The sequence below is a fragment of the Anolis sagrei genome, chromosome 2 (genome assembly GCF_037176765.1).
Source record: "Anolis sagrei isolate rAnoSag1 chromosome 2, rAnoSag1.mat, whole genome shotgun sequence".
Taxonomy (NCBI): domain Eukaryota; kingdom Metazoa; phylum Chordata; class Lepidosauria; order Squamata; family Dactyloidae; genus Anolis; species Anolis sagrei.
Window position 1 is genome coordinate 162,220,527 of NC_090022.1, and position 14,562 is coordinate 162,235,088.

Below are 14,562 nucleotides of genomic sequence, written 5' to 3' on the forward strand. Positions count from 1 at the left end.
TGACCAGAAGCTGGCCACTTCAAGTGCCTCTGGTGTCACTGCAAGAAGGTACTCCGTTGTGCATGTGGCAGAGCTCAGACTGCATTGTAATAGGTGATCTGTGGTTTGCTCTTCTCCACACTCACATGTTGTGGACTCCACTTTGTGGCCCCATTTCTAACGTTGACTCTGCATCTCATGGTCCCAGAGCACAGTTTGTTCAGCGCCTTCCAAGTCACCCAATCTTCTGTATGCCCAGGAGGAAGTTTTTCATCCAGTATCAGCCACTGATTGAGGTTCCGGGTTTTTGCCTGCCACTTTTGGACTCTTGCTTGTTGAGGTGTTTCTGCAAGTATCTCTGTAGATCTTAGGAAGCTGTTTCTTGATTTAAGATGTTGGCGTGCTGGTTTTCATTGCTGGCTGCTTTGCTGCGTTTTGATTATCTAGATCAGAGAAATATTAGATTAAACATGGCTTCATACTGCTTACCCTATACCTGCCCAACCAGCACCCAGTGTAAATTCTGTTGGATTGCGTTTGCTGCCATCAAGAGAGTAACAGATGGACACGTATCATGGAAAGGCTTAAAGTTACATTTCTGTTCTGTTATGGGAGTAAACCATGTTCACCTCTCAACAAATCTGCATAGGAACAGTTGAAACATGCACGAGATCGTAGAATTTAGTACTGTTTTCTTGTTTCATGTCAGGTCAATAATATCTTCTTTTTAAATTCTCCCACCCATTCAGATCTGAAGTGCCTCCAAGTTGCAAAGAGGAGACGCCGTCGCTCCATACAACTTCTGGAGTCTAAAACAGGCAAAGGTATGTGACAAGTGACAAAAAAACCCAGGGAACTTGGGTGTTTCAGCTTGAATGAATCATGTTGCAAAATATGCAATATAATAGAATGATATTCAAGTCACAAGGCTATAGAAGGGATTTTCTTTAGGGAGCTACTTCCAAACACTGTAGATGATACTGGGTTAGCTATCTGACTCAGCATATGAGGACATTGCTAAGTGACATTCCTTGGGCTCTCCAGAGAATATCAGGTCACTATGCTGATCGGATGGGTGACATAGACCAGTGGCCTAGGTCTAGTCCTTAGAAGGATCTCAAGTTGCAAAACTGGGAAAGATCTGTGTCTAAGATCTTGGGAAGGAGCTTCCAGCCATAGAGGGCAATGCCAGACTTAGATGGACAGGTGGCCTGACACATTCCCTATAATTTCAAGATTGGATGGTATAGAAACAGTGCTTGGGAAACTTCTTTTGTCATACTACAACTCCCAATAACCCCCAGACAACATGGCCAGTGACTGCTGACATGGAATTCCTGGGCATCCATTTTACAGAAAGCCTTTCTGTAAAATCTATATAAATAAAATGTAATGTTCGTTTGTGGGATTAACAGTACTCAAAAACCACTGGACGAATTGACACCAAATTTGGACACAAGACACCTAACAACCCAATGTATATCCACTAAAAAAAATGATTTTGTCATTTGGGAGTTGTAGCTGCTGGGATTTTGGTTCACCTACAATCAAAGAGCATTCTGGACCCCACCAACGATGGAATTGAACCAAACTTGGCACACAGTTCTCCCATGACCAACAGAAAATACTGGAAGGGTTTGGTGGGCAGTGTCCTTTGGTTTTTGGAGTTGTAGTTCACCTACATCCAGAGATCACTGTGGACTCAAACAATGATGTGTCTGGGCCAAACTCTATACGAATACTCAATATGCCCAGATGTTCACACACTGGTGGAGTTTGGGGAAAATAGAATCTTGACATTTGGCAGTTGTAGTTGCTGGGATTTGTAGTTCACCTACAATCACAGAGCATTCTGAACTCTACCAGCAATAGAATTGGGCCAAACCTCCCACACAGAACCCCCATGTGGGCCACAGTAACGTGTGGCAGGGGACGGCTAGTGTGAAATATAGAAGCATGTAGAGCAGTAGCCTTAAGAACTATTGGAGCAATCCTTAGATATATTTTTTTTCAATGCTGCAGGGGCACCTGGTTGTCCCAGTACTGAAAATATTCCAGAGAAAGGTCATTTCCCAGATTCTGTATCGTGCTGCTCTCTGGGAATGGGATGATTCTTAGGGCCCTTCCACACAGCCATATAACCCAGGATATCAAGGCAGATAATCCACAATATCTGCTTTGAACTGGGTTATCTGAGTCCACACTACCATATAACCCAGTTCAAAGCAAATAATATGGGATTTTATACAGCTGTGTGGAAGGGGCCTCAGGAGGCTGGATGGAGATAATCCATGCTGTTGTTGCATCCCGAATAGATTACTGCAATGCAGTCTACATAAGTTCCCTTATGTAATTTTATGTAATTTATATAATGTAATTGGTATTTTAATGTTGTGTATTATGTTTTACATTTTCAGTGTTAGCATTGAATCTTTGCAGTTAGCCAGTCTGAGTCCCTCTGTAGAGGTAGAGAAGACTGGGATATAAAAGTTTTAAATAAATAAATAAATAAATATTATGCCCAGGCAGAAAGGTCAGTAACTGTGTTGACATGAAATTCTTTGAGGTATAGACCATATAGCCCAATATGGGATCCCCCCCCCCCCCGATGGCACAGTGAGTTAAAACGCTGAGCTGACCAAAAGGTCGTAGGTTCAAATCTGGGAAGCGGCGTGAGCTTCCGCTATCAGCCCCAGCTTTTGCCAACCTAGCAGTTCGAAAACATGCAAAATGTGAGTAGATCAATAGGTACTGCTGGAGTGGGAAGGTAAGGGTGCTCCATGCAGTCATGCCGGCCACATGACTTTGGAGGTGTCTACGGACAATGCCGGTTCTTCAGCTTAGAAATGGAGATGAGCACCACACCCCAGAATCGGACACGACTGGACTTCATGTCAGAGGGAAACCTTTACCTTATAGACAATATACAACTGCCCTCTACATTTGTGTGTCTGATTTATGCAACTTCATGGATTTGAAATGTTCTCACAGAATCTTGAGTTCCTCCATCATGGCTCTCTGGTCAGTTTCTGCCAGAAGATGAACACAGAGTTACACTGGAGGACCATGAGATTTTCAGAGAAACTATCTCTCTAGGATTTTTAGTTGCACTTCCACATAGCCCTGTAACTCAGAATATCAAGGCAGGAAATCCCACAATATCTGCTTTGAACTTGGGGTGGATCTAGACAGCCCTTTATTGCAAAAACTTCCGCAATAAAAATGGGGCTGTCCAGTCAACATTCTGGCCTACCCAGAATTATTTCGCCACAAACCAGTAAAACCCTGGTTTGTGGCGAATTAATTTGATAGTGGGTTTATTCTGCACCTTCTTGGAAGGCGTGGGATACTTCCGGTGTCTCACGGTTTTCTGGAAAAAAATTAAGGGAACATTTTCTGATGTTTAATCAAAGTTACATATTTCAGCGGCCCAGTATCCTGACAAAAGACTGAGAAAATGCTGTGAAGATGGCATGTTTGAAAATCCCATGGGTTACAGCTGTGAAAAGCGTGCTGAATATATAGACGATCAAAAGGAGTGCAAGACTGTTTTCCTTGAATGTTGCAATTTTATCAAAGACATACGGGATCAGAATCAACGAGAGAAAGAACTGCAACTGGCAAGAAGCAAGTAGAACCTCATTTTTTTTCTTTGCAAAATTCTCTGCAAGATGATATCATGTCGGCATGTAAAATAGGAATGGAAAATGATTATCTCTTTTGGAAAATGACTAAAAATGGTGGTTTTCCATAATGTATATATGGGATCAGATTATGACAATGGAGTGAGGGATTTGAGGTGAGCAGAGTCTTGGTTAAGGCCTTATATAGACATGCGGAAGAATATTCTGAGATGGTTAAAATGCGTGACCGCATTTCTGTATACGAACCCACACGATCTCTTCGATCATCTGGAGAGGCCCTGCTCGTGCTCCCACCTGCATCACAATCGCCATTGGTGGGGACGAGAGAAGGGGCCTTTTCGATGGTGGCCCCTCGACTCTGGAACTCACTTCCTAAGGACATCACGAATGCCCCAACTCTGGCAGTCTTTAGGAGGAGCTTGAAGACGTGGTTGTTCCAGTGTGCCCTCCCAGAATAATGATCCCATAGCACTTTGTCCTCCAAAGCACTTTATATTGTTTTAGGTCTGCTTGTATGTTTCCACAAACACCCCATCACTTTTTCGCCCATGTCCAGCATTATTTTTAAATTTTAGTTATATTTGGCCTACCCATAGATTTTAAAGTGTGTTGTCCTATTGTTAATGCTTATGTTATTGTTTTATTGTCTTGTTTGATTTTAATTGCTTGTATTGTTGTTGTTATTGCTTGTATTGTTGTATTCTGGGCTCGGCCTCATGTAAGCCGCACCAAGTCCCCTGGGGAGATGGTAGCGGGGTATAAATAAAGATTATTATTATTATTATTATTATTATTATTATTCTCCATGAGCATTGTCTAAGGACATTGTTTAAGGATGGGTCTGCCTTTGTGAAAAGGTGAAACCATTGTGTTTGTGGCAATGTCTGTTTATCAGTGAATTTATGAATTATGAACCTCAATTATTCTGTTACAGTCTATCTATATCAACTAGGCCTGGGTAACAACGGAAAAATTTGTTTCTAAAATCGATTCGTTTTTTGCGTTTCGATATTTAAAAGAATTCCGAAATTTTCCTTAAAAAAAGTTCGATATTTACGAAATTTCGTAAATGGTAAAAAAATTACGAAACAATAACGAAACAATAACGAATCGATTCGTTAATGGCGGCCGCGATCGCGCAATACGCTAAAAAAACTTCTGAAGCTTCCCTCTCCCTCTGTTGTTGACTGTTGGTGTGATATTATAATTTTTTTTCACTAATTAAACAAAAAACAACTATAAAACTTGCCCCAGACATGCGGAAATAATAACGAAACGACCTCAAACCAATAACGAAACGAATACATAACAAAATACGAAGCATTTACGAAACGAATTGAAAAATTCATTTCGTTTTTAAGTTGCTCCAGAATGGTTCGTTATCGCTTTGTTAACAAAAAAAATAACGAATTTTTAACGAATTACGAATTAACGAAACGAAACCGCCCAGCCCTAATATCAACCTATGGTTGCAGATAATATGGACGCCACAAAGATCATAAACAGTGGTTGCCAAAGCATAGTACAATGATGTCCATTTTTCCCCTAGACCACAACTTTATTCTTTGCACAAGATAGTCTCCAAAAAAACTGATTTTTGAATCTATATCACACACTAAAGGAGAAATCCCAATACCAGGATAATCACAACCATATCTGTGTCATGTTTTCCTAGGTGACAATGACGAATTTATCATAGATGAGGATGAGATTGTCTCCAGGACTGAATTTCCAGAGAGTTGGCTATGGGAAACAAAAGTACTGACAGAACCTCCTAACCATCAAGGGTATTGCTGTTCTAGATCCTTCTCTCTTTAGCAGCCTACCTTTCAGTCTGGAGGCAAATTGAATTCACCTACAGAACTCACCCAGGGATACAAAATCAGTTTTGACTGTAGACCACTAAGAGTGTTGCTACAATGTGTTGTCGAAGGCTTTTCATGGCAGGAATCACTGGGTTGCTGTGAGTTTTCCAGGCTGTATGGCCATGTTCCAGAAGCATTCTCTCCTGACGTTTTGCCCACATCTATGGCAGGCATCCTCAGAGGTTGTTTGGTCTGTTGGAAACAAGGCAAGGGAGGTTTATATATCTGTGAAAGGTCCAGGGTGGGAGAAAGAACTCTTGTCTGTTGGAGGCAAGTGTTAATGTTGCAATTAATCACCTTGATGTGCTATGCAAAGCCTTGCAGCTTCAAAATCTGGCAGATTCCTGCTTGGGGAAATTTATTTATTTATTTATTTACAGTATTTGTGGACCGCTTTTCTCACCCGGGGGGGGGGGGGGGGCTCAAAGCGGTTTACACAAAAGTAATGGCAAAATTGCCAGTACAAACAATTACAATTTTTTAAAATCCTTTTTACTCCACTGGGATAGATGGATGAAATAAGAATATTGAGCATGAAGGGTAGGAAATAATAAGATATTATATAGAAACAAACTAGGAGCCCCCGGTGGCGCAGTGGGTTGAACCCCTGTGCCGGCAGGACCTGTCGGTACAGGTCACAGGTTCGAATCTGGGGAGAGCGTGGATGAGCTCCCTCTATCAGCTCCAGCTCCTCATATGGGGACATGAGAGAAGCCTCCCACAAGGATGATAAAACATCAAAACATCCAGGCATCCCCTGGGCAACATCCTTGCAGACGGCCAATTCTCTCACACCAGAAGCGACTTGCAGTTTCTCAACTCACTCCTGACACGAGGAACAAAAAGAAACAAACTGTTGAAATATAGTAAGATCAATTTAAATTAAAGGAAAACTGGAAGGGAGATATTGAAATGATGAATAGAATAGGAAATTACAAGAACTGAAATAGGTGACTATGACTTTAATGAGGTCAAACCAGAGCAGGACATTGTGCACTGGAGCTGGGGATCAGGCCTCATGCTGATTTAGTCTGAAAGTTGGAGCCCCCAATGGCGCAATGGGTTAAACCCTTGTGCGGGCAGGACTGCTGACCAAAAGGTCGGAGGTTCGAATCCAGGGAGCGGGGTAAGCTCCCCTCTGTCAGCTCCAGCTTCTCGTGCAGGGACATGGGAGAAGCCTCCCACAGGATGGTAAACCATCCGGGCGTCCTCTCGGCAATGTCCTTGCAGACGGCCAATTCTTTCACACCAGAAGCGACTTGCAGTTTCTCAAGTTGCTCCTGACACAAAAAAGTCTCAAAGTTATAAAATCCAGGCAATAACATTGCTTGCCTCATGAAGAAACCAGTAGTAGTTTGATAGCTTGCATGATGTATTTTGGTTTGCCGAATAAAGATATTGCTATTTTGTTGGCCATTTAGTAAAATACAATACTACAAATCCACAAAATAGCAATACTGGAATTGGATGTTCTGCTGTGGTTGTAGCTGTTTCTGGAAACAGAAAACACAAATACAGCTGCTGCCACCCATCTTTAATGTGTGGATACTTTTTGTGGGGGGGGGGGGTGCCTGGGGAAGTTTACCTATGTGCTGGTGTGTTAAGTGTTTCCCATTGCCACTCCATTTCACTGCTGTCCACTGGCAGGAATAAAAAGAAAGTTTCCATATAAGCACATAGAGAAGTTGCCCATATAATGAGCACATCTACTTCCCACTTACTTTGCATACTGTAACCACTGCTTTCAAATATGACATGATTATCTTTCTTCTTGTACTTAGGATCTCATCCAAGATAGTGTCTTTTTACCTGAAGGATTCCATCACAACCTGGGAGGTGTTGGCTGTGAGCATTTCAGAAACAAAAGGTAAAGCCATGCTCTGGTTACATCCCGTATAGGCTACTGCAACACGCTCTACGTGGGGCTGCCTTTGAAGACTGTTCAGAAGCTTCAAATAGTCCAACGGACAGCAGCCAGGTTGTTAACAGGAGTGGCACTCAGGGAACACACAACTCCTATGTTGCGCCAGCTCCACTCGTTGCTTGTTGGCTACCGGGCACAATTCAAAGTGCTGGCTTTAGACTTTAAAGCTCTAAACGGATCTGGAGCAGCTTACCTGTCCAAACGCAACTCTCCCTATGAACCATCTAGGTGCTTAAGATCGTCTGGTGAGGCCCTGCTCTCGGTCCGGCCTCTTCACAGATGCGATTGGTGGGAACGAGAGACAGGGCCTTCTCAGCGGTGGCCCCTCGGCTATGGAACAGCCTCCCTAGGAATATTAGATCGGCTCCCTCCCTTCTAACATTTTGAAAGAGAGTCAAAACCTGGCTGTTTGAGCAGGCATTTGCAGATACAGTGTGACAGACTAATTTAGATCTACAAAATGATTGTACGATGCGACAGAAAAACGATTCTACTGATGAGATGCTGAGGACTTGTGTTTTATGGTTTTTATTGTTTTATTGCTTTTATTTGGTTTATATTTTATGTAATGTTTTAAACTGTATTTATGTTGTTTGGGGGCATGGACTGCCGACTGTAAACCACCTCAAGTTACCTCCGGGTTGAGAGGGGCAGTATATAAATATGGTAAATAAATAAATAAAGCATCCTAGGTGGTCCCAAGAGTGAACTATTATGCTAGGCTGCAACAAGCATACCTTGCAAACCCTAAGAAATGCTTACAAGACAGAGGTCCCATGTATGAATGCTTTTGATCCTTTGATTTTCCTTACAGGCATCTGTGTGGCTGATCCTTATGAAATAACGGTCATGCAGGACTTCTTCATTGACCTAAGGCTGCCTTACTCAGTAGTCAGGAATGAGCAGGTGGAAGTTCGGGCTATCCTCTACAACTATGGAATGAGTGATATCAAGGTAGGCTTTGAAATCTGGACAGATCTTTGTAACCTCTAATAGTAAGGAGCAAGTAAGGTTGGGGGGAGGGGAAGCAGGGAGAAATAGAGACAACACAAACACTGAGAAGAAACAACGTATCTTTATTGGCTGCAGTCCCATTGTAACACTTTGGTCTTCATAGGGACTGAACCCCATGAATGGATTCGTGCATTGGCTAAACAATGTCCTGCCCAATCAACCTAGTGCACAAACTGGGATTGTGGTTATTTGTCGATACATCACACAGTCCTAGACACTTGGGAAGTGTCTGACGTGTGATCCAATTCAACAGCCAGCAGAGTGCCTGTTGTTGTGTTTCTGATGATGATGATGATGATGATGTATTTGTATTCCACTCTATCTCCTCAAAGGGACTCATAGCGCTCATTTTTACGTACCTGAGAGACTGAATGTGACTTCACCACTTGGATAGAGATAGAGCTAAATGTGGAGGCTGGAACGGAATCTAAGTTAGGTAGCTGCTTGAGGGAAAGCAAAACAGCCATGGTGTTGATCCAAGGGGAGGAACTGCCTTCTCCCTTGGTCATGTTTCTTACATTGTGTTCGAAGATCTTTTCCTTCTGTCTTTTGTCTCCAGGTACGAGTGGAGCTGATTCACAACCCAGCCTTCTGCAGTGCTTCCACTGCCAAGCAGCGCTACAGGCACAATGTCAATATTAGGAAACAGTCCTCTGTGGCAATCCCATTTGTCTTGGTCCCACTCGAACTGGGATTCCATGACGTCGAAGTCAAAGCGGCTGTCTGGAATGTGGTGGTGTCTGATGGAGTGAAGAAGAAGCTCCGGGTTGTGGTAGGTGTTGCACTAGACCCTCCCATTAAATCAGCAGAAAGAGAGGTTGTGTCCAGGACGGTCTTGTCCTTCAGGCAGCCTAAGGCTGAAGGAGTAACATGGGCGGGTGTGTTATCATTGTGGCACAAAACATATGCCAGGTTGGGCAAAGCTTCTCCTGTTTGTCCTTATGGCACACTGGAATGCAAAGGAACAATAAAAATGTCTTATTACCGGGATTGTGGCGCAGCTGGCTGAGTGTCAGCTGCATTAAGATCACTCTGACCAAAAGTTCATGAGTTCGAAGCCAGCCCGGGTTGGAGTGGGTTTCCAACCAATTGTGTGTAGCCTGCTGTCAACCTTTACAACCAGAAAGACAGTTGCATCTGTTAAGTAGGAAAATTAGGTACCACCTTAAAGTGTGGGGAGGCTAAATTAACTAATTTATGAGGCCATAAAGAAGATTCCAGCAGAGCATTCCAGCGGGGAAGCATGCGGGGAATGCAGAAGTACTTCATCAGCGTCGCAGATGGACGATGAAAGCGACAGCTCCCCTGGCAGCCAGGAAAGGTTAAATAGCCTCTGTGTATGTCTGTATATGTTTGTATGTCAAAAAGTGCCACTGAATGTTTGCCATATGTGTACACTGTAATCCGCCCTGAGTCCCCTGCGGGGTGTGAAGAGCGGAATATAAAAGCTGTAAATAAATAAATGAATAAATAATGCTGAAGGTGCCTGTGTAGAATGAATACAGTTGGACACCACTTTAATCTTTGTGCTTCAATGCTGTGAAATGATGGGACTCATAGTATTACAATATCTTTAGGTTCCTCCACCAAAGAGTGGTTTTGCCTTGCCAAAAAACAGCTCTTATGTTTGCATAGCATTGAGCCATGCCACTTAAAATGGTATCAAACTATGCTTTGATGCAGCCTGAGTGGGTTTTTAAAGGCTAGTGGGAATTTCAGTGTGTTGAGGTTCAGAGTCAGAGGATCCTTTCCTACAATCCATGTGTAGCAGTACAATTCCACTTTAGCTGCCATGGCTGTGTCCTGTGGAATTCTAGGCTTGGTAGTTTGGGAAGATTTGGAGCTCAATAGCACAAAATTCAAAATATCTTGTGGAAGTACCAACAACAAGACTCCATAGGATGGAGCCATGAGGTTAAAGTGGAATCCTAGTGCTGTGATTGTATGATGTGAAAGACTCCAAGGTTCATAACTAAGAATACAATGTATACTTTTTGTCCAGAGAGAATTCCAACATGTCTCCAGTCCCCAATGCAGTGATAGAAAATTTAACTCCTCTGCTCATCCATGCAGACCCACTTGGTGACTTTGGTCAAGCCACACTCTCTCAGTCTAAGCCAGTGGTTCCCAATCTTTTTTGGCCATGCCCCACCTAAACATTTCTAACCCCCCCCCCCTAATGACACATAATTTTTATTATTCAAAAAGAGAACTCCTTTTCACGTGGAGGAAGCCTAAAAGTCTGTTAAACCAGTGGTTCCAAACCTGTGGTCCATGGACCACCAGTGGTCCACAAGAACTAAAATATGGTCCACGGCCTCACCACTACTGCACCATTGCAACGAGAGAGACTGGTCTCACAAAACCATCTTATAGTGCCGACACTTATTAAATATGATTTTCTGTGGGCGAGCAGGTGGCGACTACTGGATGGCATATGTTCTGTATCAGAAGCTAGAGCTGATGTGTTCTATCCTATGCAATTTTCTGAATCAGCACCCCAAATAACCAAACTGAATCTAAACTTGACCAAACACTAATATTGGTACGTACCAATATTGGAGAGTGGTCCCTGGTCAAAGTGGTCCCTGGTAAAAAAAAAAAAAAGGGGGGGGGGAGCTTCTGGTCTAAACAATCTTCCCAAGAACAAGGCACTTCTTAATAAATTTTGCCAAGAACACTACATGATAGCTTTCATGGCTTAATGTTCTAGAATCATGGTAGTTGTAATTTAACAAAGTGAGACATTCTCAGTGATTTTTGGACTTTCTTTCTTGCCAGCCTGAAGGGATACGGCAATCACTTGTGAGCACTATTGAACTGGAACCCTCTAAAAAAGGAAAAGGTGAGTAAACACCATTATTCAGCTGTGTTATCTTTTTTTAAAAAAAATATTGAGTCCTGAGAAGAACTCTTTCTTGCTTAAACCATTCATCCATCTTTTTTCAATGTTTCCGGACAAAGCAGATTTCAATGTGTCTGGATAAAATAATGATAGGAATTATTTCTGTTCAGGGAGATGGCTGAAGGCATGTAAATAGATGAAGATGATTGCAGATTGAGACAATGTTTTGGACAGTCCTGAATTAATTCACTACAAACCAGGAAAACCCTGGTTTGTAGAAAATTAATTTGATAGTGGATTTATTTCACGCTAAATAAGGCCGGTAAACTGTGGGAATACCCACCCCCTCCCCCAAGCCCCCAGACCCCTTAGAAAAGTAATAAAAACTTACGTGGTGTCCATTCGGAACCTCGGCCAGCTCTCCTGGCATGTAGAAATGACTGGTAGTATGTTGTATTCCTTTCTGTCTCATACATTTTCTGGGGGCCTTCCTTCCTTTCTTCTTTTGTGTGTTATGTGTGCCATGTGCTACTTCCTCCTCCTCTCCTTCTTTCCATCCATGGTTGAGAAGACAGTTGCCCTCCAACTCTCCAACTCCAGGCAGTCTTGGATGACACACTCTTCCTTAGCCCATTTCAAATCAGCTTTAGAACAGGATACAGAGTTGAGACTGCTATGGTCACCTTAGTGGATGATCTCTTTAGTAGTTTAAACTTGAAAAGCTGGTGTGATAAGGTGTTTTGTCCCCGGATTTATTGTCCAATTCACAAGGTCTACACTACACTGGCCACTTCATGTATGTAAAGATTAGTAATCTGGGTACAGATATATTGGGAGTCTAAGCACCAACAGACCTACTGAATCAACTGAGTTTATCTATTGCTTCAATGGATCTAGTTGCTATTACCAACATGATTCAGGCTACTGTACTATGTACACTGAATGTGAGGTGAATATGTCTTTGCTTTGGAATACAAATCTTTGTGAGTCCTCATTTTAATTCCACTTGGAGCTCATTATCAAAAATAATGCCAAAAGGCTTGAATGCGGGTAACATATAGTGGTATTTCTTGGTAATTTTCCTCTTTTTTTGTCTTTTTCTTTCCCCAGATGGAGAGCAGACTGAGCTGGTGAAAGCTCGTCGTTTAGATGATATTGTTCCTAGAACTGAAGTTGAAACGAAAATTAGCATCCAAGGCAAGAACTTGATTTAATACCGAACTTTAGGACTGTAAAAATGAACAGGGCCAGAATCCCTTCCAGCCCAATCCCTTGCTGGAACCCAACAGCAGCAGGAATGCACCCAGTACACTTTTAGCCATATATCAGGGTTTAATCTCAGGCTTGATTTCAGCTAGCATAAGCATGTACAAAACAATTCTCATCAGGTTTCCAGAGCAGTGAGGCAATAATTCTGTTTGAAGTGATCCAAAGAACTAAGTCTATGTTCAGCACCATAGACAGCTCATTTAAAGTTTAAATTGAAACTGAGATCCGTTTCTTCATCCTTCTGACACAAAAATCACAATATCTCATAGGGAAATGGCTGTATCCTGTATAACAAGATATAGTAGACTTACATTAGGTCAGAAAACTGAAATTATACCAGCTTTTGCTGTCCTGTGAGTGACTTTTTTCCAGGGTAGGAGAAGAGAGATTCAGGAGGGCTCAATCCACAAAGGGTTGTTGTAGGTTTTTTCGGACTATATAGCCATAGTCTACAGGCATTCTCTCCTGACGTTACACCTGCATCTATGGCAAGCATCCTCAGAGGTAGTGAGGATGCTTGCCATAGTTGCAGGCGAAACGTCAGGAGAGAATGCCTCTAGAACATGGCCATATGGCCCGAAAAATCCTACAACAACCCAGTGATTCCGGCCATGAAAGCCTTCAACAATACACCAATCCACAAAGTTCCCAAGGCTGTCCTCGGAGATTAACATGAGTTTTGTGTGTGTGGATAGGAGACCCTGTGGCTCAAATGGTTGAAGAGACCATTGATGGAAGCAATTTGAAACATCTCATCATAACACCAGCCGGCTGTGGAGAGCAGAACATGATCACCATGACACCATCGGTTATTGCCACCCACTACCTTGACACCACAGAACAATGGGAGAAGATTGGGGTGAATCGCAGGGCAGATGCCATCAAACAGATCCTGCAAGGTAAAGCAAGCAAGCATCTCTGGATTTGTTCTTCCACCAGTGAATGTGGTGATTTTCTAGACTGATTCATTCAAACCCTGGCTAGATTTCAGACAATTTCAGGGTTGTTCATTTTTGTTTGTTTGTTTTGCATAGGGAGCTACCTAGATAAGGGAACTGATTCCCTTGCAGTGGTGTGTTTGTGTCTGAATCTTAAATCAGATGACCTGGGTGCCAATTTTCACACTCAAGACCACCCATAGAGCATGTCCAGCCTGGAAATGCATTTCTTAAAAAAATCCAAATCAGAAAGTTCTGAGAGCAGCTTCTGGTTTTTGTTTATTCGTTGTTGCTGAAATTCTGGGTAAAAGCTCTCAAGGTTTGGCGGGCGCTTATTTATTTTATTTATCGTGTCAAGGCAACCAGTCGATTATATTACATTTCTAACAGAACAAAGCAAACAAAAAGACAAAATACAAAATTTGTGAGTTTGGTAGTTGATTAAATGTCCTTTGACCAGTATCTGGCCACTTGGAGTGCTTTTGATGTTGCTGCAAGAAGGTCCTCCATTGTGCATGTAGCAGGGCTCAGGTTGCATTGCAGCAGGTGGCCAGTGGTTTGCTCTTCTCCACACTTGCATGTCGAGGATTCCACTTTGTAGCCCCATTTCTGAAGGCATCTCGTGGTGCCAGAGCACCAGAGGTGTTCAACGCCTTCCAAGTCGCCCAGTCCTCTGTGTGCCCAAGGGGGAGTCTCTCATTTGGTATCAGCCATTGGTTGAGTTTCTAGGTTTGAGCCTGCCACTTTTGGACTCTCGCTTGCTGAGGTGTTCCAGCGAGTGTCTCTGTAGATCTTAGAAAACTATTTCTAGATTTAAGTCGTTGACATGCTGGCTGATACCCAAACGGGATGAGCTGGAGATGTCTCTGCCTTGGTCCTTTCACTATTGGCTGCTACTTCCCGGCGGATGTCAGGTGGTGCAATATCGGCTAAGCAGTGTAATTTCTCCAGTGGTGTAGGGTGTAGACATCCCATGATAATGCGGCATGTCTCATTAAGAGCCACATCCACTGTTTTAGCGTGGTGAGATGTGTTGCACACTGGGCATGCATACTCAGCAGCAGCGCAAGGGCAAATGTCTTCA

General features: G+C 42.8%; 1 protein-coding gene across 1 annotated transcript in view; it reads left to right on the forward strand.

Moving 5' to 3' along the window:
- Positions 1-14,562, forward strand: part of LOC132768036 (A.superbus venom factor 1-like) — a 79,736-nt gene that overhangs the window by 26,168 nt on the left and 39,006 nt on the right. Inside the window, 9 exon segments of the mRNA XM_067464014.1 lie at positions 729-803; positions 3,406-3,606; positions 5,299-5,410; positions 7,270-7,355; positions 8,227-8,366; positions 8,986-9,198; positions 11,208-11,271; positions 12,382-12,468; positions 13,236-13,439. Coding sequence (XP_067320115.1) covers positions 729-803; positions 3,406-3,606; positions 5,299-5,410; positions 7,270-7,355; positions 8,227-8,366; positions 8,986-9,198; positions 11,208-11,271; positions 12,382-12,468; positions 13,236-13,439 — 1,182 coding nt within the window.